Source organism: Stegodyphus dumicola, chromosome 4 (assembly GCF_044657685.1).
Source record: "Stegodyphus dumicola isolate Sdum_Otavi_A_Nest chromosome 4, ASM4465768v1".
Taxonomy (NCBI): Eukaryota; Metazoa; Arthropoda; class Arachnida; order Araneae; family Eresidae; genus Stegodyphus; species Stegodyphus dumicola.
This window is the reverse complement of record NC_140771.1, coordinates 90,156,261-90,183,885: the sequence shown is the minus strand read 5'-3', so window position 1 is coordinate 90,183,885 and position 27,625 is coordinate 90,156,261. Positions and strand designations below refer to the sequence as shown.

The 27,625-nt window shown below is 33.8% G+C and overlaps 1 protein-coding gene across 1 annotated transcript; it reads left to right on the top strand.

The window, feature by feature from the left end:
• The first annotated feature begins 11,989 nt into the window (after positions 1-11,989).
• Positions 11,990-26,837, top strand: ND-B12 (NADH dehydrogenase [ubiquinone] 1 beta subcomplex subunit 3). Its single transcript, XM_085815218.1, has 2 exons — positions 11,990-12,328; positions 26,494-26,837. Exons 1-2 carry the CDS (start codon positions 12,201-12,203, stop codon positions 26,654-26,656), a joined length of 291 nt encoding a protein of 96 aa, XP_085671344.1. The 5' UTR covers positions 11,990-12,200; the 3' UTR covers positions 26,657-26,837.
• The last annotated feature ends 788 nt before the right edge of the window (positions 26,838-27,625 follow it).

The window sequence follows — 27,625 nt, the reverse complement described above, 5'->3', positions numbered from 1 at the left end:
TAAAATCAAAAGTGTTAAATTACAGCAACATCTATTAAACTATTTAAATTTTATAAAAATTTTATAAAAAGTAAGCTTGAACTTTGGATTATGTCAAAAAGAGTTTCCGAATCTGGAGCTGCCAAAGGATCTACAAAGCGAAAGCATGTTTCAATGTCCATCAAACAAAGAGTCGAATTGCTGCAAAAAAATAGATAAAGGCTTGAAGAAAGTGACAGAAAGGTTAGTGAAAACGAAAAAAATTCGATTGACGAGTTAGTCTCGGCACGGCAATTACAGGACTTGAACAGCGGAACTTTGTAACTGAACAAGAAATTATGTCTGTTTGTAGAATTAAAGAGAAAGTATTAGCACATAAAACGGTGCAACTTAAACAACTTATATTGAAAGAAATTTTAATAAAGTAAACAAATAAATATTAAGCCTTTTTTTTTGTAAATTTTGATACCCTTTAGATCATAATTGCTCTTTATTTCATAAATTACGGTTTCATATTTTTAATTTTATAATTCCTGCATGCCATCTTACCAGATTTAAATTGATGATCTATAATCCGGAAAAACCCCTAATCCGGAATCGCTGAAGTCCCGACGAGTCCGGATTAAAAACTCTGTACTGTATCATTCTGAGAAATAACTTAAGATTGATTTGCAACACTCGGTATAAATAAAGATATTTTTACCAAATAATTAATATTATTTTCAGACTTTTTACTGTCACACTAAATGTAGAAGCTAGACAGTTTGAGTATTTCATCTAGCCTCATTTAATGACTTAATGACCATTTAATGGCTTAATGTATTTTTGCTCCTCCAAAATATTTTAATGACAAATTTATTCATTCATTTACAATACTTATCAGATAATATCAAATCACTATGTATATCTGGTGTTATCCAAGGTTTTTATTCTTGGCATTTTTTATATGTACTATAATTTCCTTGGTAAAAGTGCTGTATGCAAACAATTATATACTGGCAATGAAAATTTCGAGATTGTGCCAGTGTTGACAGGGAAGATGTTTTTTGTTTCGCAAAAAAAAAGCAGAAAATATTTGGTAGAATAAAATCACTAAATCTTCCTAAAAGCACTGATGAGGTATCCAATATGCATATATTTTCGATGAGGCTTATATTCACAGGTATCAACACTGCATAGAATCGACACCAATTCTAGTTACTAATATATAAGCAACACGATAAAATAAAATTTTTATAATGTCGCAATAATAGGTAAGAGAATTAATGCACATTTGCCCCAGGAATACAACTTATATAGAATATGTTTGAGATTATAAATATGGTTGTATCTTTAAATAACTACCCAAAATCTTACTTCTTGCAACTAAAAGGTTGCGAATTCATGTATTATTCTTATTCTCCTAAATAAAAGCTTGTTATAAACAAGATAGGAATACATAAACTATCTAATAAATTACTGAACTAATCCAAATCCACTGTCCTTGCCTTTATTCGCTAACCTGTATATCTGTATACACATGGCTGTGCCCACTGTTTCATTTACTCCAAAGTTATTTAGTTATATGCAATCATATTTTGGGATAAGGTTCGGAGAACAGCCTTAACGCCAAAAAGGGGAGAAACAGCTTATTATGGTAGGTTATTGGTTCGAAAAATATCGAACAAGATAGCAAGACGAAGAAAGCAGTGGTTTCGCGTATTTCGAATTGGAAAGGAAGTTGGACATTATATGAAAGTGCGTTCTAAGCATTAAAAAAATAAAAAAAATTTTAAAAAAACTGATTACATTTTTTTCTCGTAAGAAAAGTTTTCTTTACATTTGCAAAATTTCTTTCTCGTATATTACACACATATATATAAAATGTGTATGTGTATTCTTAGTAGTTCTTAGAAAGTAAACATGCTTATTTGTGTACTAAAGTATAAATCATTATAGCTCATTGATCTCTTAAGTATTATTAATACACATACATATACAATTAGGTTTTCATGCATATTTTACCTGCAGAAATTTAAATTCTGTTTCAGTTCATGTTAGCAATGATTTAAATGAAAATTTATAGCATGACACATATAAAAATAAAAGTTAAGTATTTTAACGTTAATAATGCACTTTGAATTTCATATTCTAGTAATGCTGAAATTTCTATGTTTTAGTCATTTTCTCTTAAACTATTTAGAACTGTTTACAGTGGTTGAGGATGGTTAGCATAAAAAATTTCAAGTTCAGAAAATAGCTATGGTTATCTGGTATGAGTAATAGTATAAAAATTATTACAGATATCAAATCTTTTTCACTGAAGAATCACACAATATACATAGCATTGTTACTCGCTGAGCACAGTTAAATGTTCTTTCATCTTTTATAGCAGTGTTCGTTTTGAAGTAAATATTAGTAATGAAAAGTTTTTAAAGTAGTGTAGAAAAATTTCTCCACGGTGAACACGGTATTTTTTCTCACTTGAACGGGCATATGTATCTTTTTTGAGAAAATGTTTTGACTTATGTTGTTCTGTAATGTAAAACACCCAAGTATTTGTTCAGTGATAAATTTTGATAGGGGAGAGACTTTTAGGTAATTTTATTTCTCAGCCATTATTATTATTATCATTAAAAAGGCCATTCATTTTCTATCCATTTGGAATAAAAATCCAAACTTTTATGTGTGAGAGCACATTTTACACACCTCAGAACGAGTTTATACTCGTCCTATCTTGTCTTTTAGCTTCAAATCCAGGAATTGTGCTAAACATCCAGACGCCTTCTCTGAATGACAACTATGAACTGTAGCAAGATATTCCTCAGAGACTACTATTTACCGATATTTAGTTGAATAAATTTGGACTAATCGCATCTAATGCAGCTGAAAACTAAGTGTGAAAATGCGAGCGAACTGCCTAAGATTTTAGACAAGCGTCTAGCCCCTCAGATGCTAGTTTCCTCCTGATTCCTCCCTAATCATTTGCGCAGATTCACGCGCAGCGTGTTTATGTCAAGGAGCTCGGCATGCAGAAAGGAATCAGCTGGCACCGACGCCGTGCCGTCAAGTTACGAAAGTGCTGCGGATTACTCAGTGCAAATTAATTTCTTTTATTAGTTTTTCTACAGTATTTTTCTTTTTAAGTTGAATACATATTTACATGTTGATATTGATTTTTGATTGTTTCTCATTTTCTATCAAATAATATATTATTTTGATTTGTGTATAAAAGAATTCCTGATATTTATTCATTCATTCATCTATACATCATCGTCCAAAGCTATTACAGATGCAGATATCAAAAGCTAGGAGCTCATTTCTTGTCTACTGAAGGCGTCATTTAAGAAGAGATTTTTAAAAATTCGGCACCTAATGGAGGGAGGGGAGGGCAAAAAATGTTTTTACGTTTTTTCATATAAGGAAGAAACAGATGTACACAAGAGTCTTGCTTTAAAATGTATGGAACATGAATACTTAAAAACCAGTTTCAGAAGTTGGACCCCTACCCTTGAGAATTCGGCCCCCGAGGGGGTAGGGGGCTGTGGTAATAAAATTTTTATTAAGGTAGTACAGTAATTGAGACAGATCGTAATAATCTTAACAATAGAATAGAATAAATATTATTTTGTCTTTCATTGTTATAGGTTACCAGACTGGCAGCATTGTAATAGGCAAGTCGCCACAGGGGCAAAACATGTTTTCACATATTTCTTCACACTTTAGATATCCGTAAGATTCAGTGGTGGATAAGGCTGGTGCGGTTATGGGCTGATCAAGAAATTCGAACAATCGAATTGACACAGATGACTCGGCGAGACGGCCCTGCGAGGGAGGGTATGTGTGTAGAATTAATACTTTCTCTGAAAAGTTTATCTTCCAATGGTATACAAAATGCACAGATACGACAAATGGCAAAATCTATTCTGGATAAAATATCAACTTTTAGAATAATTTTGTCTGCTCGTGTCTATTTGAAAATATTTCAATATACTGAGCCAGTAAAGAAATATTTGCAGACTAAAGGATTAGATTACATGCTAGCATATAGTATAGTTAGGGAGGCTGCAAGCTCTTTAAAAGCCATCTCTAGAAACTTCAATTTAACATTTAATGCATCAAAATTGTTTGCAACGGATTACAATAATAAACTAGAACGGCTGGGTTGTGATATAAAAGAAGAGCTACCTGTTAGAAGATACCAAAAGTGAAACAATTAGATGATGAAGAATCGGCCGACTATAATTTAAATTGCTCTATCAAACAAGTTATTGGCTTTACTTTTATATTGGATAACGCCATTTAATCGATGAATAGTAGGTTTAAAGGGCATAGGAAGTTGTATGAAGACATATCACTTCTCGATCCCCAAAACGTTTCTAAGTCATTTATCTTTTTCAAATGGCGCATCTCAATTTCCACAGTGTTTCACAGTAATGGTCAGCGTTTACTGTTTCACCACGTTGAAGGAACTCAATGAGCAGAATGCCCTTCTTGTTCCAGAACACTGTGCACATCAATTTGTGTACCGATAGCGTCTGTTTGAATTTCGTCCTGACTGGAGATCCACTATGCTGCCAATGCATTGACTGCTGCTTGGTTTCCGCGGCAAAGTGCAGAATCCAAGTCTGATTGCCTGTGACGATCCCATTGAGGAACTTGTCGCCGTCATCGTGATACCGTTACAGAAATGTCAGTGCTGCATTCAATTTTGTGTTCAGATGTCGGGTTTTTCGGCACCCACCTGGCACACAATTTTTTGAACAACAGGGGCTTAGTGACAATCTCTTGCAACAAGGATTGTGATATCTGCAGAAAATGGCTGCTCAGCTTCGTAATCGTGAAGCGACGGTTCTCCATCATGAGCTGCCGCACAAGCTGAACAAGATCATCATTGATGAGGGACTGTCTGCCACTGCACTCTTCATTATGAGCACTTTGATGACCTTCTGAAAACTGCCTACACCAACGATGCATCATCTGCTTTACTCATGATGTTTGTCCCATAGACCTGACAATTAATTTCAATTGGCGCAGTACTTGCATTCAAGAACTTTATCACTGACCCAACCTCACAGGCGGCAGGAGAAGGAATAAGAGCTTCCATCTCGGACCACTGCAACCACGCTACTGGCACGAGGCACAAGCGTCTAGCCCCTCAGATGCTAGTTTCCTCCTGATCATTTGTGCAGATTCACGCGCAGCGTGTTTACTCGAAAAAGCTTGGAGTGGTCAAAGCCGTTTTTTTAAAGCGACACTCGTTTAAAACGTTGCAAACTTGGTGCGCATTACTGAGTGTAAATTAATCTCTTTTATTAGTTTATCTGAAATAGTTTTCTTTTTAATTGGTATACATATTTATTTGTTCAGATGTTTTATTATAAATCTATACATAAAGGAAGAATACCTGATTTATTCACCTACAGATAATCGCCCAAAGCTATTAGAGATATCAAAACTTAGGAGCTTATTCCTTCTTTACCGAAGATGTTATTTAAGAAGCGATTTTTAAGATTCGACGGGCAAAACGTGTTTTTATGTTTTTTCATATAAGGAAGAAACAGATGTACATAAAATTCTTGCTTTAATTCTTTCGCATCGAGAGAGGGCAAAATCTCAATTCCCCAAACATCGAAAATGCCTGTATCTAAGAATTTCTCCTGGAATGCTTTTCCTTCCCCCATGACAAGTTGAATACTACAGTGCTAACAATAGCCTTACTTAAGTAAAGCGAGAACTTCTTTCTTCGACGCTTTGACACTACGTGAAGTTCCCCCTTGGGACAGGATTGCTACTTCAGGCATCAAAAGCTAAACACCGATAGTAAACAAAGGAAAGGAAGGAACAAAGGAAACAAGGAAGCTACTTTTAGTAGCTTCAAAAGAATGATTGACATGTGATTTAACAACACCTGAAAGCAATGAGTAATACAGTAACGTGATGGGGGAAAGCACTGGGTAGGAAATTATTCGGGCGTCCAGCTGATGTCTGAATGTTCGGGCGCTTGGGCGACTTCGATGCGAAAGAGTTAAAATGTATGGAATATGAATACCTAAAAACCAATTTCAAACGTTTTCAAAATTCGGCCCCGAAGGGGGGAAACGTGTTCTTTACATATTCCTTCATATCTCAGATATCTATAAGACAAACTTATGAATTATTGCTGTAAAATGTAAGGAATGTGAATAAATGCTGACATCAACATGTGTGGGGATAAAATATAAGTTTACATAATGTACAAGTAAGCCTTATTCAAGGTACAGGAATACCAGGTACCTTTACCAGGTATGTAAAGCTAGTTAGCATTAAAAAAAATTAAGGTTTCTACCATTTAATGTTATTAATAATTAAAACCCCAAAATAAAAATGTAGCAGCATGTGGCAATTCACAAAACTGTGATGAGATTGTTACAATGTTCAGTTTGTTTTAAACAATTCTACACATAATAAAATGGCCAGTGCACAACATGTGAATGTACATGGGGTTGAATAATTAGAAAATAAAAAACTTGACAAATATTAAATAGTAGAAAATATTGCTTACTGTTCAAATTTGGAATTGACTCAGTTTCACCAAAATATATTTATCAACATTAAAATGTTTGGTAATAATCTATTGACTGAACAGTATAAAAGTCAATGAATGATTGATTGTATGGACAATATTTGGTACTGTTGGACTTGGGGCGGGGAGGAAGGAAGACAGTAATGCAAGGAGGATGAAGAAAAATAGACTTACTCATTAATCACAGAATACATCAGCCTACCACGAGGACCTGAGATAAAGGTTTAAAACCCTGTTCTGAACTTCTACATCTGTTCCTGATCATTTTACGAATCAGAGTGGGAATTAATCTTATTATTAAAGAGAAGTTCTGAAGAATGAGAGAAATATTATATAAATAAGAAAAAAAAATATCATCTGACACATATAAAACACTTACAGGCAGTTGAAAGAAGATGTTTTAGATGATAAAAATGGACAAAAGAAATTGTGAATAGGTAGTAATGACTATTGTTAAAATATATATTTTTCACTAGAAATGTTAAGTTTCTTCTGTGCTATTATGTGTAAAATTTTTGTGATCCAAAATAATTTTTAGAATTGTATTATTATCTTCATTCTGTGTTACTATTTTGTCATTTATTAATAATAAATAAAAAATTTAAATGGACAAAATAATTTTCATTATATTTCTGTGTTACTATTTTGTCAGTTCACTTTTCGTTTTGTATTTGAGAATCTTTTGGTATTATATTTTTATTAGGTGGAATATCTTTATTAGCACTTGGGAAATGTATTTCTTGTGCATTTAACATATCAACCGCTTCTAGTTGTAGTGGTGCTAACTTAAGAATCTTGTTTAACACATCACATTGTTTGTCAGATTTTAATGAATCTACTAATTCTAAACATGTTTGTTTTAGTTCATTCTTTCTGTGTTCTCAGGGGCATAGCTAGAGGGGGGCAAGGGGGGCATCTGTTCCCGGGTGCAGAATCCAAGGGGTGCCAAACTGATGCTACGACATTTTAGAATTAAATCTTTTCCATTCTTGGCGAGCAGTAGGGGGCACGAAATCTTCAGTTGTCTCTGGGCGCTGAAAACCCTAGCTACGACTCTGTGTGTTCCAGTGAGAGGGTCTGCGATTTTTTTTTCGGCTACTTAATTCAAAATTCATTTTCATCATCTATAATAAGTGGATAATTCATTATGTATTGTAGTTGTAGTATAAGTAGCAGTATTTCTAGTGTGCTGATGTAAGTAATGTATTTAATAAGTAACAGTATTTCTAGTGTGCTGATGTAATTAATGTATCTAATAAGTAGCAGTATTTCTAGTGTGCTGATGTAAGCAATGTATTTAATAAGTAGCAGTATTTCTAGTGTGTTTGCACATACTCCACCTAACTTATAAGGTATTTCTCCCGCCTTCTTGGTGTGGTGGTCTGCACACTGGGCGCATATTCCGGAGGTCCGTGGTTCGATTCCCGGCGAAGGCATTGCTAATTTTTCAATCCCTCTTGCTTCCAATGTAAAATTCTAATGTCTGTACAGTGGTGCCCGAACTAAAAGGGTGTTAGATGATTGTTCTTCACACCCAGGATTTGGCGATTAGGTAAAGTATTTCTCCCACCTTCTTGGCATGCCTTCATGGTGTGATATGTATCCAGAGGTCCGCGGTTTGATTCCCGGTGAAGGCGTTGCATATTTTTCATCTTGCCTGCTTTCAAAAAAATACCTAATGTCTCTACAAACTGATGAATCGATACAGCTGCATATATGTCATTGAATGCATAGATTACACACAGTGCACTGTATGTGACATATACAGTCAAAAGTCGTTAATCCGGACTCGTCGGGACTTCGGCGATTCCGGATTATCGATTTTTCCGGATTATAGATCATCAGTTTAAATCTCGTAAGATGGCATGCAGAAATTCTAAAATTAAAAATATGAAACCGTAATTTATGAAATAAAAAACAATTATGATCTAAAGTGTATCAGAATTTACAAAAAAAAAAAAAGCTTATTATTTATTTGTTTACTTTATTAAACATTTCTTTCAATAAGTTGTTTAAGTTGCTTCGTTTTATGTGATAATACTTTCTCTTTAATTCTATAAACAGACATAATTTCTTGTTCAGTTACAAAGTTCCGCTGTTCAAGTCCCGTTAATTGCTGTGCCGAGAATACCGACTAACTTGTCAATCGAAATTTTTTCGTTTTCACTAACCTCTCTGTCACATTCTTCATGCCTTTATCCATTTTTTGCAGCAATTCCACTTTTTGTTTGTTGGACATCGAAACATACTTTCGTTTTGTAGATCCTTTGGAAGTTCCAGCATCGGAAATTCTATTTGACATAAGTTCGAAAGTTCAAGTTTACTTTTATAAAATTGCTCTTACAGTCTGCTAAAAATAATAAGCGGGATCCAATTTGAAAATTAAGGAACAACGCAATCATTAACATTAACTGAAATAGATAATTAAATCATTTTAGCTTACACCGTCCGTTATACATTAAACACGGAGGCGAAAACGTATTCTTCACTTGCGCACACGCATATGCGCAGTAGTCAAGGTCTTATGCGCACGTGTAAAATGCCTGTGCACATGTGCCAACGCGGCGCATGCGCAGAAAGTTTTTAGCTTCGAGGGCCAGATTATAGATCATTCTGGATTATGGGTGTCCGAATTAACGACTTTTGACTGTACAAGTTTTGTTACTTTTATGTATAGTGTATATTTCTGTATGTGTTGATGAAACAGACCACCCATTCTCATTCTCTATTACTTATAAACATAGTGTTTCAATTGTTTTATGTCTGATTCTTAAAACCCAAATCTTACTTGTTAATTTAACTTTATTTGCTGTAATTAAGCAGTTAATCATTTTATCTCTTACAAATCTCATAATACCATGTATAGTGTTATCCAATTTCTTAACATTTTTTCCATGAAGATAAATATATTTTAATGTTCGGTGAATTCATTCGATGTGCATGTTTGTGTTAACACCACTGTGAAGTCTATAACAGTATGCCCAGCTAGATGTATTTTATAAATAATACGTTTCAAAGTAATTTACAAATTCAATAGTGTCAGGATCTTCTTTAAGTAATTTTATTGCTGCTTCTGTCAGTGTATGAAAAGTATGAATGTCTTGTTCTTCTAAGAGAGATCTAATAATTTTATATGTTTTTGCCTGTTTTTCAACACCATTGATTTTCTTTTTTTTTTTTAAATTGTGTGTCCAGGCTCTATCAATATGCCATGCACAAAAAAGACGTTTCTGTAGTGAACCCATTTCAGACATAAATATTTGTGGTTGTATTTGCCCAACATTTTCTTTAATACATGAAAAAAAAAAAAATGATAGCACTGGCTGATCACATGGATTAGAAATTAAAAATGCACACGGGAATCCTTGGCACAAATCATCTATTGTAAGTAAAGTTACGAGTTCAAATCTGTATGCATTCACCCCATGTGTACCATCAATACATATACAAGTCAGAACTAAATTTTTTCAGTATCTCTCTTTGTGCTTCTGTCATCATTATCAAAACAAAATTATTTCCTTTTAGAAATGAATATTGTGTACAATATTCACTCATGCTATGTTGATCCTTGGGTTTTATAAAATGAAATGCATGGATGTTCAGAATTTTGCATTTCAGGTACCCACGTATCTACACAAACCTAATCATTTTCATGTTTAACAGAATTAGAAGACAAATTGAAAGATTTTTTGATGTTATGTAAATCTTGTTTTGTAAGTAAATGAACCTTCTCAAGCCCAGCATCTCATAGAGAATTTCTAATTTCATCTAAAATATTATCCAGGGAAATTTTTGCTGCTATCTTTGCTGCAATATTTTTTATTTCATCTGTTGTTAAAAATAAGTGACCTAAATCATTCCGATGCCCAATATGTATTTTCTGATATGTGTGTGTGCGTGAGATTATGGCAAAGCCTTGAGGGCTATCTGCCTAAGGGGAGGGATGCTTTCGTGGAGCACTTTCGGTTTAATCCTAGTATCCGGTGCACACGGAATTTGGCTACTTTTGGTGACTTTATGATGAGCAGTAAAAACGGGACATATACGATGAGTAGTTAACAGGTCATTCAAAGAAAATATACAGTTAAACATAGTATATACTATGTATATAGTATATATAGTATGTGTGTATAGTATATATATAGACGTTCTTTGGATCATTTTTGGTGTTGGCGATAATTTTCAAAGTTGCGCCAAGGCTGCACCGTATACTAGGATTTTACCGCACTTTCTAAGGGAAACTGGTTCGTATACACGTTACGCATGGGGAAAACCATGAAAACGCCCATGCAGCCAGTTCGTTCGCGGGATTCGAACCTCGGACCGAACTACCAGTGTTCAGCGACTTTACCGCTCGGCCGCTGGTGGGCCATATATTTCTGATATGACACTACACATTTGCCATCTGTATGTTCTGTTACTTTTAATTCAGCTGGGCAATATGCATTTATTTTATTGCTATCAAGGATTTTTAAGTGACGCAAACCTTTACTTTCTGATATAAAATTTCCTGAACAGTGGCATTACACCATGTATATTAAATATGCTTACTCCATAAGAAATTTTGACTTCGTATTATTTTCAATTTCTGCCTTCTATGCCAAAAAATCACCAAATGAATTAAATTCCAGCTCAGTATGATTCAAATCAATATCATGAACATTATTGAAATGAAATATTATTTCTCTCTTTTCAAAATTAGCATAACATACAGGACACACATAATTACCTGTTAGAAGTATGAATTTTATTTTGATGATATTTCCAATTTTTTAGGTCACTAAATTTCAGATAGCAGTCCTCACATTTGTAGCTTGGTGATCGACCACTTTTTATAGAATAAATAATGTAGTATTATTAGAGTGTAATGTGTTGGTATGGCGTTTCAAACTGCATTTATTTTGGTATGTTTTTAAGCAATCAGAGCATACAAAATTATTCTCAGCCACACTAAAATTATTTGCACAATCAACCATACTATTAGAACTTAGTTTTCAGAGACTCAATTAATGTAGTATTATTGTAATGAAATTTATATGCATGGCGTTTCAAATTGTATCTATAGTTGAAAGTTTTAAGCAATCACAGCAAACAAAATTACTCTCAGCTATACTAAAATCATTTGCACAATGAACCATATCACTCCCAACACAATCAGAATTATCAGACATACCACAATTGGAATTATCGCACACAGTTATTCCTTCCTGATTTTGATTCGATTTAGAATCAAAAACACCTTCTGAGGAAACAGAAGTATTTGGCCCTGAAATGGGCAGTTTTTCTTGATTTTGTGCAGAAGATATAATAATCGAAGCAAAATAAAAAAAGAGAACTGTATCAGCGATCACACGCTACCACAGCAGTCAAAGAGCAGAGTAAATAACAGTAAATACGAGGCGCCTTCAGGAAAATGACGACACGCGCAGTAACCTGCGCAGATGTTCAGGGAGGAACCAGGAGGAAACTAGCGTCTGAGGGGCTAGACGCTTGTAGATTTTAGATTTTTCTGCGCAATTAATTAAAGCTATGTAATGCAGAACTTTTAAATTCTATTTGGCAACACCTAGAACAATTGTTTATGTTGTCCTCTACGAAAAGGATAACTGCTCTGTCCGGTCATTTAAGAAATAGTAAGATTGTTCTGTAGCATTAGATCATATTTACTAGCATAAACATGGGTGGCGGACATCATGGCCCACCCGAAGTTCCCGATTATAGAATATACAAAGTAGAGGATATTCCCCAGCTTATGAAAACAAAACGAATGCTTGCCCAGCATGGGTTCTCAGACCCTTGGCTACGGTTTGTTATTTTTAATTTCATATTTTGTGCAGAATGTATTGTTTGATTTTTTAAAAAATACATTTCTGGGTATTCAATATGTATTTCCATTGTGAATATTTAATCGTTCCCTTTGTGATTTGGATATTTTGTATCAGTAAGATCCATGAAGGGTTGATCAGTAGTTTTACCTTGATAAATATGTATTTGAACATTCTTTTCCTTCTGTTAAAAAAAAGGGGAGAAATATGTTGGTATTAGGTGCATGAGACTGCTAATCAGTGCACAAATTTCGTTAATTTGACAAATGGTGCTCATACCAGTCCAAAGAATCAAATAGGTGGTCTCTTAAAGAAAAAATATAAAATAGTGTTCTTCACAAGGAAAATTTACCTTGTCAAGTACCCGTTATCTGAGTATCCCCACCCGAGTACCTATTTCAGTGTGAAGATTATGGCAAGATCTATTCACGGAAATTTTAAACCCAATTAAAAATGATATCCTTTAGGGCAGCTGTTCTCAACCTTTTGACTAACGCATACCATTTAAACAAAAACTGACTACTACAATGTACTACTACCACCACCACTCTTGAACAAAGCTCAGATCGCATAAATTTACGAGTGTTAGAGAAAAAACTCAGTCAGGATGTTAATTTTTGAACTTAATAGTTAAAAATACATTGCTTCTTTGTGTACCTTCTATTCTTCTCTTGCGTATCACTGGTTGAGAACCCTGCTTTAAGTACTATGTCTCTAGCAATTTACTTAATAGCATAGGTGTTTCAAAAAAAAGGGAGGTCCATATTCAGGGCCATAAAAATCTGAAAAAAAAAGCAAAATATTCTAAATATAAGTATACAGGATTTTTAAAACTTTTATAATAATAGAATTAATTAGAAATATATTTCAATAATAATACTAACATGTACTTTATTCAGCTGATCTTTGGAATATGGTAACTGGTAGTTTGGCGACATTTTGGAGGCGATAAAGGTTACTACCTAGGACTTTGGTAATAATGTGAGAAGTACTCAGTTCCGATTACGCATTATTTGTGTGAGGGAAATGAGAGATCATGAGATATGACATGTGACATTAATGGACGAATTACGGTTCTTTAATCGGAAAAGGGGGGAAATCTGGAAAAAATTAGAAATTTTGTATTTAGCTTTATTCTGTGTTGTGTGAAACAGTGTTGGTTAATTTTTGAATCCGATGGCCCTAACTAAAGTGAATTTCAAATGGATGTTTAGTGGGATTGAAAAGGGTAGTAATAAGTGTTTTTTTAAGGTTGTGCGAGATAGAAGTAAAGATGTTTTATTAAGTTATTTATTTTACCTGGTACCTTGTTGTGAACTATAAGTATGATTTTAAAGATCCTGAAACAGGCGCACATACGCTTGCTTTTTATTTAGCGGAGGAAATAAGAAAAGTTTATCGGCCACGTAATCAAGATTCTGAAGAAGATTAGGTAAGTTAGTATTTTTAATTATTTGAGGATATTATTTTTATGCATTGTTCTAAATGTATGGAGTAAATAAAGTAATATGGTATTATTGGAAAATTTTTATTAGCAATGATTTAGTTTAAAGTAATTAGGATTGTAAGCTAATTTTTATTAATTTAATGTATGTGCTTATTTGTATTTTAAGTAGTGTTTTTGAATTTAATTATATTTTAATTAAATGATAGTTATTTTGTGAATTATATGTCTGTAGGAATTTGGTATACATTTGAGTGGAAGTAAATGTGCATGGAAATAATTTAAATATTTGACACTAAGTATTTGTAACCATTTGTAATGTTTGCGATATGAATTCGTTGGTGACGTTTATAATATAATAGATAATTTAGAGGTAAAAGTTTTTGAATATTTTATTTATTTTATATGTTGAAATGTTCATCTTTGGAAAGGGTATATATTTTTTTGCGATAAGGTAATTTCATATATGTTCTTTTTACTGGATTTAAAGATTCAGAAAATTGTCATGCATTTTCGTGAAACTTTTCTAATTTATGAGAAAAAAGCAGTGTACATGGATATAGTGAAGAGTGTGCACAATGCCATTTTTGTGCAATTCTGGGATGTTTTTTTAAGTAAAAATAAGTCGACGTGTACATGGTTTAGTGATATTTTAATTAAATGATAGTTATTTTGTGAATTTTATGTTTGTAGGAATTTGGTATACGTTTCAGTGTAAGTAAACGTGCATGGAAATAATTTAAATGTTTGACACTAAGTATTTGTAACCATTTGTAATGTTTGCGGTATGAATTCGTTGGTGACATTTATAATATAATAGATAATTTAGAGGTAAAAGTTTTTGGATATTTTATTTATTTTATACGTGGAAATGTTAATCTTTGGAAAGGGTATATACTTTTCCGCAATCAGGTAATTTCATATATGTTCTTTTTACCGGGTTTAAAGATTCACAAAATTTTCATGCATTTTCATGAAATTTTTCGGCTGATCTTTGGAATATGGTAACTGGTAGTTTGGCGACATTTTGGAGGCGATAAAGGTTACTACCTAGGACTTTGGTAATAATGTGAGAAGCACTCTTCCGATTACGCATTATTTTGTGTGATGGAAATGACAGATCATGAGATGTGTCATGTGACATTAATGGACGAATTACAGTTGTTTAATCGGAAAAGGGGGGAAATCTGGAAATTTCGTATTTAGCTATATTCTGTGTTGTGTGAAACGTGACATTAATGGACGAATTACAGTTCTTTAATCGGAAAAGGGGTTAATTTGGAAAAGCTTCATTGTGTGTTGTGTGAAATAGTGTTGATTAATTTTCGGATTGCATGGCACTATGTAAAGTGAATTGTAAATTTTTAATGTGTTTATCTGATAATAATAATAAGTTGAGATTGTGTGAAAGGAAGGATATTACAAATTTAAATGGCGGGGCAAGAAATATGGTGAAAATGGACATTTTGTGAAAAGGAGTGTAAGGAAGGGTACGTGGTTTGCTGAAAGTAGTTTGAGTAAAGGTGAAATTTTATTAATTTCTTATTACTTGGTGAATAGACTTCCAGTTGACTACTGGATTTAGGATTTAGAAATTAGCAGTAGTACTGCAGCGACGTAATGAAAATTCTGAAGAAGATTAGGTAAGTTAGTATTTTTAATCATTTGACGATATTATTTTTATGCATTGCTCTAAATGTAAGGAGTAAATAAATTAAAATGGTATTATTTGAAAATTGTTATTAGCAATGATTTAGTTTAAAGTAATTAGGATTGCAATCTAATTTTTATTAATTTAATGTATGTGCTTATTTATATTTGAAGTAGTGTTTTTTAATTGAATTATATTTTAATTTAATGATCGTGATTTTGTGAGTTATATGTTTGTAGTATTTTGGAATATGTTTGAGTAGTATACGTTGAGTATTTTCATGCATTTTCGTGAAATTTTTCTAATTTATGAGAAAAAAGCAGTGTACATGGATATAGTGAAGAGTGTGCGCAATGCCATTTTTGTGCAATTCTGGGATTTTTTTTAAGTAAAAATAAGTTGACGTGTACATGTTTTAGTGATATTTTAATTAAATGATAGTTATTTTGTGAATTTTATGTTTGTAGGAATTTGGTATACGTTTTAGTTAAAGTAAACGTGCATGGAAATAATTTAAATATTTGACACTAAGTATTTGTAATGTTTGCGGTATAAATTCGTTGGTGACGTTTATAATATAATAGATAATTTAGAGGTAAAAGTTTTTGGATATTTTATTTATTTTATACGTGGAAATGTTCATATTTGGAAAGGTATATACTTTTTCACGATAAGGTAATTTCATATATGTTCTTTTTACCGGGTTTAAAGATTCAGAAAATTGTCATGCATTTTCGTGAAATTTTTCTAATTTATGAGAAAAAAGCAGTGTACATGGATATAGTGAAGAGTGTGCGCAATGCCATTTTTCTGCAATTCTGGGATGTTTTTTTAAGTAAAAATAAGTCGACGTGTACATGGTTTATTTGTATGTGTTATTGTGAAAAACGCGCAAGGAGTTTGCGATTGTGCACTTTTTCCCAATTTTGCAGTGAATATTTGTCATGATTAAGCAGTTTTGTTAGATAAAATTTCTAGTATAAGTGTAATTTGGCTAGTAGATTGTTGGAAAAATTGTTCAGTAAATAAAAAGTAAAGAAACATGTCTTTACTTCATGAAGACAAAATGGCGGCGAAAAAAAAATAGAGGGTTGCTGTAGCAGAGTTGATCGCCAAATTTTCACCAAAAAATCATTAAGTTACCATAATTCAAAGATCAACCGAAGCTCTTTGCAGAAGAACCCTCACACTTTTGTCATGTAACCCAAATTCTCTTTGTGCTTTTAATGAATAACAAGTTGTACTGCTTCCTTATTATTCGATCTGTTTTTAAACTGCACCAAGATTACTGATGCAAGTCATCCTTAAATAGCTGGCATTCCTGATTATGATAGTTTATAGTTTGCATGTAAAAAGATGTCCGAGTAAACCAAGTGCTATTGTATTTTTTTTTTTGTATAAATATTAATAATTTGTAATCACTCATAATTATGTTGTCATGAGGAGAGCTGTGAGTATTCCACATGTTAACATATTTGCCCTTTTCAAAACAAATTTTTAAAAAATATTTAAAATGTTTCTTGTACCAAGAGGACAAGAAAATACTATATCTTTCTTTCAAGAACGACACATTTTATTTCACAGTTTATTCATAAATGACCATTAAATAAAATTACATATCAGTGGAAACATTTGAAATGCAGAATTTTCAAGGAAAAGCTTATATTTTAACAGCTTGTTCAGTGGTTTCAGAAATTTATAACAATACAGCAATTTATTTACTGCTGGGCAGAATTGGCTTCAGTTAAGTAGTAAGAGAAGCAATTCAGCCTTTGCAAAAATATAGCTATTTACTGGAATACTTTTGAAAATATGTAAGACAAGTAAACATATTACTTGGAAAATTCTTCCACAATACTAGATACCTAGATAGGTTATGCTGAGAAACTGGTGAATTCTTATTTGCATTACAAATAGGGAGGCAACTCATAGGGAAAATTGTTGACCATATATGAGAGAGATACACAATTTATTCAGACTATTAACAAGCTCATAAAATAAAAGATCTGGAAAGAACAAGTTGGAGGCATTTTACTGTGACCCATAATTTTCATTTGGTTGATCCAGCAACAGCTGCTTGTACACAAAATGTTGAAAGACTGTTGCATTCTGTAAGTGGTGGAATAAAAATCAGTGTGGTGCGGGGTGAAAGTACCTTGGCAGAAGGAAATATTTTTGATGCCATATTAAAAACAATTGTGAAAACATGGCAGCCAGTGTTTGTAAGAGATAAATATGAACTTGAAGCTGAAAAAAACATCGGCTATAATAAGAAAGGAGTACCAAAAGTACTTTTGAAGAGGATAGCATATTAAATATTGTTATGAAATGCCCACCCGCAGCAAGATAGCTTCCCCACAAAGCGGCTTTATGGTTGCGAGAATATTGCAAAGGAAGGAGAGTTGCCAGATTTAGCATGAAATCACCCATTTGATGACAAAATTGGCGATATGCCATAGATGGAGTACAAACATTCTAGAACAAATTCTCACCGGTTTGCCTCAGAATGTTCTCGAAGGCAGGTCAAAAGCTATATAAACCCTGACAGTATGCAGAGTAGCAGTGCATCGTGAGTTTATCGTCAGTGCATCACGAGAGTTATCGTCAAGTCTATCTTTAATGTGTTGAGCTCTGAGGGCAATCTATGGGCTGTATTTAGTGTTTTGCTGTGAAACCGTCCGAAGAAAATCATATACGATGCAAGCCCTGTGTGGTCTTGCATTGTCATCCTTTAATAGGAAAGCATCACCTATTGCCCAGGCATATGGACACACATGAGCATCAAGGATGTCATCTCTATAAACATGAGCATTGATGGTTTCCCTTGGAAAAACATGTAGGTCTGTGCGTCCACCCAATGTCCTTCCTATGGCGTGACTTGAGCAGCACGCAAATGGTTGTTTGCCTCGCATACAGACCACCTTCGTGAAGCCTTCTACGCACAGTTGACGTTGACACCAACCTTACGGTGGCTGCTGCAAGGGAGGATCTAAGAAGAGTCGAAGTAGCGGTTCTATTCCTGAGTTCACATAATGTCAAATATCAGTCATTGAAGCAGTTGGCCATCCTTGGCTGAACCTCCTAGGTACCGAATCTGTGATCTGAAATTGCCTCCAAAGTCTATGAACCACAGAAGGACTCACATTTAGCCATCTGGCCACTTCTGTTTGACTTTGTCCTGTTTCTAGTCTCCCAATGGCTTTCTGTCATAGTTTTGCAGGCAAATGATGCCTGTAGATCATTGTTACGAATTGGCTATCTCAGATTACTGATGTCACTATCAGAGTGAAATATGTAGGCTTGCTCTCAAACATGGACTTTTATGCTCCTTGCAGATGACATATTCTGAGTGCAGCGCCACTAATTTGCATATTGGAGTTTTACTCAGCTACTCTTACTTGGCAACATATTCAAATTTTACACAGTTTGGCTTATTTTTGAGGGTTTTATTGCTATTTTTGTGATTTTTTCCTTAATTTATGATAACCAGTGTATATATATATAGTGATGTGGCTGTCCAGTCAGAGTTGATGAGAGCTATATCAAAGCCATTATCAATTCAGATCATCATAGCACAGCGTAAGTACGTAAATCTTAAGAAACTCAATTTATGGATCCTTTATTAGTGTAAGGAAATTCATTTTATGCAACGCATTAGGTTATGTGATTCGCTTCCGGAATGCAATGAAATTGATCTATTTCTGAAATGATTGATTACTGGAAATGAAAACTAGAGAATTTACAAAGGAATGATACGAACTGGCGAAATTTAATTGAAAACCCCTTTTTTAGTGCCAACCACCCCGCAACGAATAATATACGAAGTAATAATATACGAGGGCCATCCAGGAAGTAGATTACGTTTCCGTCTGTGTCCGCTAGGGGCGGGGCTAGCGCGGCCATCTTGGGGTCAGAGCGTTGCGCAGCTCAGTCTGCATCTAGCCGTGCTAGTGAGAGGTTCGTGCTGTGCTCCGTTCAGATACTGTGACGGTTTGAAATGTCTGCGTTAATTGAAAATCCCGCGAGCTGCGAGGTGCGCTCAGTAATAAGGTTTCTGACTGCAAAAAACTGTAAACCGATAGAAATCTATCGGCAGCTTCGTGAAGTGTATGGGGACAACATTATCACTGAAGGTGGAGTGCGTCAGTGGGTCATAAGATTTCAAAATGGCCGAACCAATGTTCACGACGAAGATCGAAGTGGGAGACCCAGCATAGTGACCGCCGAACTTCTCGAAAAAGTCGATGCTTAAAGTCCGTGAAAATCGAAATTTCACAATAACGGAACTTTCTTTGAGTTTTCCACAAATTTCGCGAAGTTTGTTGCACGAAATCATCAGCGAAAAGCTTGGTTACCACAAGTTTTGTGCAAGATGGATTCCAAAAATCTTGACAGAGGACCACAAAAATCAGCGAATGGCTGCAGCGTTGAACTTTTTGGACGCTTACCATAAGGATGGTGACTCTTTACTCGATCGCATCGTTACTGGTGACGAAACATGGGTGAAACATGTGAACTGTGAAACGAAATTGCAATCAATGCGTTTTGATGACGACGCACAGCTGCAAGAAGAGGTAACGAAGTGGTTGAAGGCGCAGGCGGCCGAATTTTTCGACGAAGGAATTTCCAAGCTCGTACATCGCTACGATAAATGCCTTAATTTGTATGGTGACTATGTAGAAAAGTAGTATTTGAGTGTGGCTTTCATCTGTATATAATAAAATTTGTTTCCTATACTTTGTTTATTTTTTTATTCCAAAACGTAATCTACTTTCTGGATAGCCCTCGTACTTTCGAGACATGAGAAATGCAAATTGAATTTCGTCAATCAGGCCAGTAGAACAGGAGATATAGAACTTCCCCCCTTTTTTATTTTTGGCGCAATGTAAAAATATATATATATATATACATATGCTTACATTTTATATATAATTTCTTTTTCCCGAGATAAATTGCATTACTTACGTATTATCGCAACCAGGTTGGCGCGATTTGTAAGTTTGAGTAAAAAAGTATGAATAGAAAGAAAATGTACATTTATTAATTACAGATAATTTTTAATACAGTTTTTTATATTATTTTGTTTTAAAATATAAAATAGCAATTAAACCCTTCCGGTTTCGAATTTGAATAAGTTGCAGAGTTATATTTTCGGCGGAAATCTTTTGGCTATTGCTTTTAGCACTGATTGAAAACCATCTTCGCCATTAACAGCTTGAGCTTGGCGCCATATAAATTCGATAAGGTATGAGTCAAGATGATGACGGGCTGTTCCTCTCTGTTTTTTGTTGCGCCATTTGGCTGAGCCCCACATGCGCTCTACATGTTGTGTGTGAACGCCCGTGTTGGGATCCACAAAGTTATATTTGTGATTAACAGTTCCATGCAGAAATCCAGCATTTTCGAACTCACTTGTATTGTATCCTTTCCAGCAATCTGAATAAATGATGCTTCCTTCCTTGATATTTTCGCAAATTTTTTCCATGAGGGTAACGGCGCTTCTGTTAGGTACAGTAACCAAAAAAGTCTCTTTCTTTTCTCCGCAAATTCCGCCGAAAACCCATTGCTGTGGTAGTACACGCCCAGTGTTATTTTTTCTTTTTACAAATAAATTCTTTTTACAAAACTACGTATAACACGTAGGATTGCCGTAAGTAGGGTCGCCAAATTTGGCGATTTATGCGAATTTTGGCCTGGTTGCATTAATACGTAAGTACCAATTTTCGAATCAATCTTCCAAAGTTTAGTTTTAGAAATCTTTTTTTAAATTTTTTTCACTGTCAAAGCTTTAGCTATTCATTAATGCTGATTGCAATATCTGTGCCTAACGCTGGAATAACAAATATGAGATTGAGCTAAAAGGTCAGAATGCAGCCATTTGCCTTAGTTGTTAAGCTTGTTGATTGATTTCCTTTTTAAATAACAATTAGAAGTCATAACACATATCAGTGAAACTTTTATATTTTCTGCTATGAAATTTAATTTAATTAAATAATTGTAAATTAACCCTTTGCACTTGAGCGGTGCCTCTCAGGCACCACTGCATGTGATGCGATAACTCGAGCGGTGCCTGAGAGGCACCATTCGAATCGATGTGTTTATTTGTGTTTGACCTAAGGAATATCACTTGAGAGATCTACTTGGCCTTTTGTAGATCATATTATGAGGTGTCTGAATAGCTATAAAGATGTCTTATCTCAAATAAAGGTTGTCTTTGCAATGCTTATGTGATTAAATGTCTTATCTCAAAAATACTTGCGACCGCGGGTAGTCTTCTGTCTTCGACATCAGTTCGAACTCAACCATCTTGCCGATCGCAGTATTTCTTTCAAAGTTACTGAGCCCAATAAGTATGGAACACGACGAAAAAGTTACTTCTAGTGAAGATGAGTTTAAATTTTCGGCAATAATGAACAAAATTATACCCATGAGAACGAAGACGGAAGTGATAAAGATAGTGACGACGTTAGAGGAGCAAGAAGACGAAAAAACCGAATAATCGATACTGAATCTGGAGCCAAAGTAATTGTACAGAAGAGACTGAACCTGAATGGACAGTGTGCACAGAATCCGAAGAAATCCCCAGAAAAATACCATTTGTATCCGGTGAAAGACAAGTAGGACCGCACGTATTTGCACACATAAAAGAACCAATAGATTTTTTTCAAATTATTTTTCACCGAGGAATTAGTTACTGACATAGTGCAGGAAACTAACAATAACCTGCAAGGAAGGTGGAAGGGAAGAACTTATCATCCCGTTCTATATGGCGATCATGGTACGATGTAACAGTTACCGAATTTTGGGCGTTTATTGGGGCAATCATAAATATGGGGACAATGCCACTGGCAAACATACAAGAATACTGGTCGAAAAATGATACTAGTTATATTCCGTTTTACTCAGACATGTTTATGAGAGATCGATTTTGTCAAATATTTTGGAGACTTCACCTCAAGACAATACCCTCAGAAAACACAAACCCTAGAACCCGTTTGCAGTTAGTATCTGGTTTCCTCGAGTATATAAATGAAAGGTTCTTGAATTATTTTGTACCCGGAGAGCAGATTTGTGTGGATGAGTCGACTATCAAATTCAAAGGCCGCATATCATTTATTGCGTACAATCCAATGAAACCTACAAAATGGGTTTATATGCTCGCAGATTCAAATACCGGCTTCATTTGTGCTCTTCTGTCGTATTATGGATCTCTAACAACAGAGACTTTGATAAGACTCGATCTACCGGTATCAATCAGAATACAGCTACATCTATACAAAATGATACAGGATAAAAATTCCCGGTGTTCAGGGACACCACATGTTCACGGACCGTTATTATACGAGTTACGTATTGGCGGAAGAATTACGCAAACAAAAGTGCCACTTAACTAGGACGATCATGACAAATAGAAAGCACCTGCCATGTGAAATACGAAAGCCAAAATTTGAGAATCGAACCACATGTGCATATCGTAAAGGTAATATTTTGGTTCTTGCGTGGAAGGACAAGAGGATTGTGACGGCTTTGACCACTTGGAATAATGCGGGAATAACTCCTGTAAGAAGAACTCTACGAGGCGGTATTGAAGTTGTTATAAAAAAGGCCAATGTTATTGTAAATTACATCAAATTTATGAGCGTTGTTGATCGAGCTGACCAACTGGCTTCGACATATTGTTTTTTAAGAAAATCCGTAAAATGGTGGTGAACACTTTTTTTGTGGGGGGGGGGTGTTGGAGATCTGCTCCATCAATTCATACATTCTTTATAAATCAGTAAAGAAGCAGAGAACCTACAATATTTGAAAACTTTACTGGATCAACTGAGAGGAGACTTTCGACAAAACAACCCAGCACAGCTTCTACTTCACACAGCATTTCTGAAGCGATCCGACTAAATCGGAAGCTGCATATTATTTTGATGGGGCAAGAAAAGATTGCAAGGTTTGCTCCCAAAGAACGTCCCAAAGGTGACAAACTGTATACTACTGTGACATATGCCCCGACAAGCCAAGGATGCATATTAGAGATTGTTTTGTAAAATATCATACAAAGCAAAATTTTAGAATGTAATGTTTAATACATATGTTTCGTTAAGTTAAAAAAATATGTATAATGTTAAAATATACGAGTTTAAAGTGTTTTATTGTGTCTAAAATTATTTTAAGTTAACACTAAGGAACTCATGATATAAGCGGGAGTGGCTGATTACTCTCAAGTTGCTGGTTCACCTGACAGAAAAGTGCCTCGAGCGCAAAGGGTTAAAATGAAAGTGCCGTCTTCCAAGGATAAAATATGAAAACTTTACTGTTGTCTTACCGTTCTTTTAAATAGTATGTCGAAGACAGAAACATCAATCTAGCTGAATAAACTAATTAGTAAAGTAGTTATTTATAAATCTCTGCATTTTAGTTTTAACTTAATTTGTCTGGATTTTTTTTTAAATCAGAATTACTAAGAACATTTTTAGTCTTTCCAATTCAAGTTTATTTCAGTACTTAGTTCAAATCAAATCACAATCAAATCAAAATAAATTGTATTGTCTACTGAGTAAGTTCGTTTAAAATATGATCAAACTGAAAAAAAGAAAAAAAAAAAAAAAAAAAGCATTAAGTAGTCTGCTCTGTGAAAGTTAGTGCTATTAATAAGTATGCTAATTTGGCAAATGGTCGGCAAATTTAAGCCAGTTTAAGACATCGGGCTTAAGAAAAAGTTAAAGCTGGAATAAGGGGGTCAAAGTTGTATGGTCTTGGCTAGGTGGGGAGTGGCTAAGTGGGGAGCGTTTATTTATAGCAACCTGCCTCAATTTCCCCTTCTGTGGAAGAAAATTCTGGATAAAAGGATTCTGGATTTTTCCCTTGTGGCTAAAAGGACACCAAACCGGCTGGATAGTTTCATGTTTTTTTTTTTTTTTTTTTTGTTTGTTTGTTTTGTTTTGTTTTTCCCCTTGTGTAGCATAAATATGAGTGATCTTCTTTCCTATAGGAAGATAACTTTCATATGCTTTGCTGGATTCAACTAGGCAAATATAATCAAGAAACTTATTGATATAATCTATCTTCCATTTCACCTTGAATTCCAATAAATGAATAATGATAAGAAGAACTCATGGAAATGTGTTTAATAATGAATTATTTATTGTAATATTTTATTAGAGTTTATTAACTTAATTTTTACTTTTGGTGAAGTTGAAAATAAGTCTATGAATTGCTAAAGTTAGAAATACTAATAGGTCATTCAGTTTCTGTTGAAGGTAAAGGTTAGCTAAATGGACTTTCTGTGGTGTTCCCATGCATAACATATATATACATGCCAGCTTCTCATAGAAATTTATCTGCAATGGCATCACAAAGGGTACTAAATTATTAAAATGAAAATGTAAATAATATATATTTATGTAACAGATTTAAAATAGATAATTTCATGAAAAAAAGCATCAAAATTTTTACTTGTACTTTGTGTTTTGTTCATTATCCTTTGCATAAGTAAAATTTCATTGCTGCTAATTTTTCTATGATGTCAAGTGTTTAATGGGGTTAGGATACTGTCTTATGATGTGTTTTCTTTTCAGCGTAAGTAAATTGAGCCAATTACTGTGAAATTTAAAATGTAATTAAAGATAGATTTATGGGGAGCAAAATTAAGTTATTAAAAATTTGTTATTAATATTTTATATATTTGGAAATCATGAAAGAAGTTAACTGCTTCAGAATTGACATTGGTAATATCATAAGTTTAAGTCTGTGCTAGAATAGGATGAACATGCTTTTGCAATTATTGTTAAGATTTATTAGAATATTGTTCAGTAAAGAAAAATGATATATTAGATTCACAATGTAAAATTTTGCTTCTGATGCTGGTTAAGTAATACAGCCAGGGATAAAGTGACTAAAACATAGCTTCAAATAAAAAGAACAAGCCAGACTGAGACAACAGTGCATCATGTTTAAAAATGGCTGCAATAATGTTTACCAGGAAGCGCAAAGTGGCTGGCCAAGCTGAACTGGTAGAGAAAATTGACAAAAAGATTTGTGAAAACTGTTGCTTCACAATTTTGGAACTCTCACTAGAGTTTCCTCAAATTTCACAAACTTGGTTGTTTGGTGTTGTGACACAAGATCTAAGCTGTCACAAATTTTGTGCCAGATGGATACCAAAACTCTTGTCAGATGACTACAAAAAGCAGTGCATAGCATCAGGTTTGACATTTCTCAAGGCATACCACGATCATGGTGAATCAATTCTTGATTGTGTTGCAACAAAAGGCGAGACTTGGGTAAAGTTTGTGACTTGCAAGACAAAACAACAGTCTATGGAACGGAATCACAAAAATTCTCCCAGAAAACTAAGGAAATGTTTTGCAAACATTGTCATCAAGAAAGACCATGTCAACTGTTTTCTGGGACAGGGAAGGTGTTCTTCTGGTAGATTACCTCAATCTACCAGAAGAACATTTTCTCTCATGGTGAAACAATAAATAGTTAGAGATATTGTGAAATATTAAAAGAAATTAAGAAGAGCCATACAAAACAAGTATCGAGGAAAGTTGAGTTCCAAGGTTTTTTTTATTCATGACAACGCACGCCCCCACACAGCCATTCAAACTCGACGGCTCTTGGATGGTTTCGTATGAAAGTTATTTGGTCATCCACCACACAGTCCAGACCGTGCTCCTAGTGATTCCCACTAGTTTCCACACATGTAAACCTGGCTTGCAATACAGCGCTGCGACAATGACGAGTCACTGCATGTAGACATTCTTGTATGGTTGAAGTCTCCAGCGGTAACATTCTATGTCAATGGAATCAATAAGCTTGTGTACTGTTATGATAAGTGTCTTAATTTATATGAAGGCTCTCTAGAAAAATAGCTGAATAGTGTGCCTTTCAAATTTAAGTTATAAAAAATGTTTATTTATTTATTTATTTATTTTTAATTATAAAACTTAAGTTACTTTCTGAATAGCCTGTGTATTTCATGTTTTCTTATGTTAATATAGTGTAGTACTTACAATTCTTTTTTCTTTCTTCCTTTATTATTATTTTACAGAAACGAGGTCTGGAGATATCCTCCATCAAGCAGAAATGAATGGAGAGTGCTTGAAATACTTTTTACTAGGAAAATTAAGTGGGGATTTGCAGCTGCAGTTCTAACTATTATGGGAGAGAAAATATATCATCATTATTATCCTGAAGAGCACCATCACCATTAGATACTTTGTTGAACTATGTAGATGCAATATAAATCAAGTAATTTTGATTTGATATCTTCAGATGGGAAATTTATTTTATAAATTAATTATTAAATATAATTAAGTAATTCCTTCTTCTTCTTTATATTATTTGTAATTTGAAACAAAGTAAAAGCATGAAAATAAAATTTTAAGACTCTTATACCTGCAACTCAGAAATACTCAAAAATGAAAAATGGTTATTCTTTTAGCTGGAGGCCAAAGTCAGCCAAAGAATATTAGCAAGAATATTTTTATCAAACAAAATTATTTAAGAAAACACATCTCAAATAGTGAAAATGGTCAGTAAAATTTTAAACAAAAATAAAATACTAAGTGTTAAAAATTTATCATTTTGGTCACCTTTCTCACATATCAAATAACACAAGAAGTACCAATGAAATGTAACAAAAAAATGTGAAAAGTAGAATGTGCAAACAAGATTAAAGATGCACTGAAGTCAAAATTCAATAATTACTTAAAAAGAGTCGAACATGGTATAAATATGAAAGCTTGTTATCAGTATTTTTCATAAGATGCATAAAAGTGCTTGTCACAGAATTTCTTAACTATCTTTTTCTATGGGATGTTTTCTTTTTAGTTATGTAAAAGTGTAAACATTTCGCTCTTCAATATTTGTACAATTCCTGAATATGATTCCCGATTTTAATATCAAATATTTTGGTCAATTTTGTTCATTAAGAGTCAACCTTTTTGTATCTTATTTTTTTATAATGAACACAAAATTTTCATACATATTTGTGTTGAGAAATTTATAATAAAATTATTTGGGACTAGAGGAACATTTAAAAAGGTAGATTTCATATTTTATATAAAATTAAATTTTTTTAATCAAAAGTATAAAAACATGAACTTTTGCATCATTTAAAATATTTTTGTAACTAGTATTGTATGTCTACAGACAACAGTTGTGAAATTAAAAGCCACTTT

Coding starts and splice junctions, on each gene's coding strand:
- ND-B12 (XM_085815218.1), top strand. CDS start 12,201: ATGGGTGGCGGACATCATGGCCCACCCGAAGTTCCCGATTATAGAATA. Junction 12,329..26,493: donor TTCTCAGACCCTTGGCTACG/GTTTGTTATTTT, acceptor ATTATTTTACAG/AAACGAGGTCTGGAGATATC.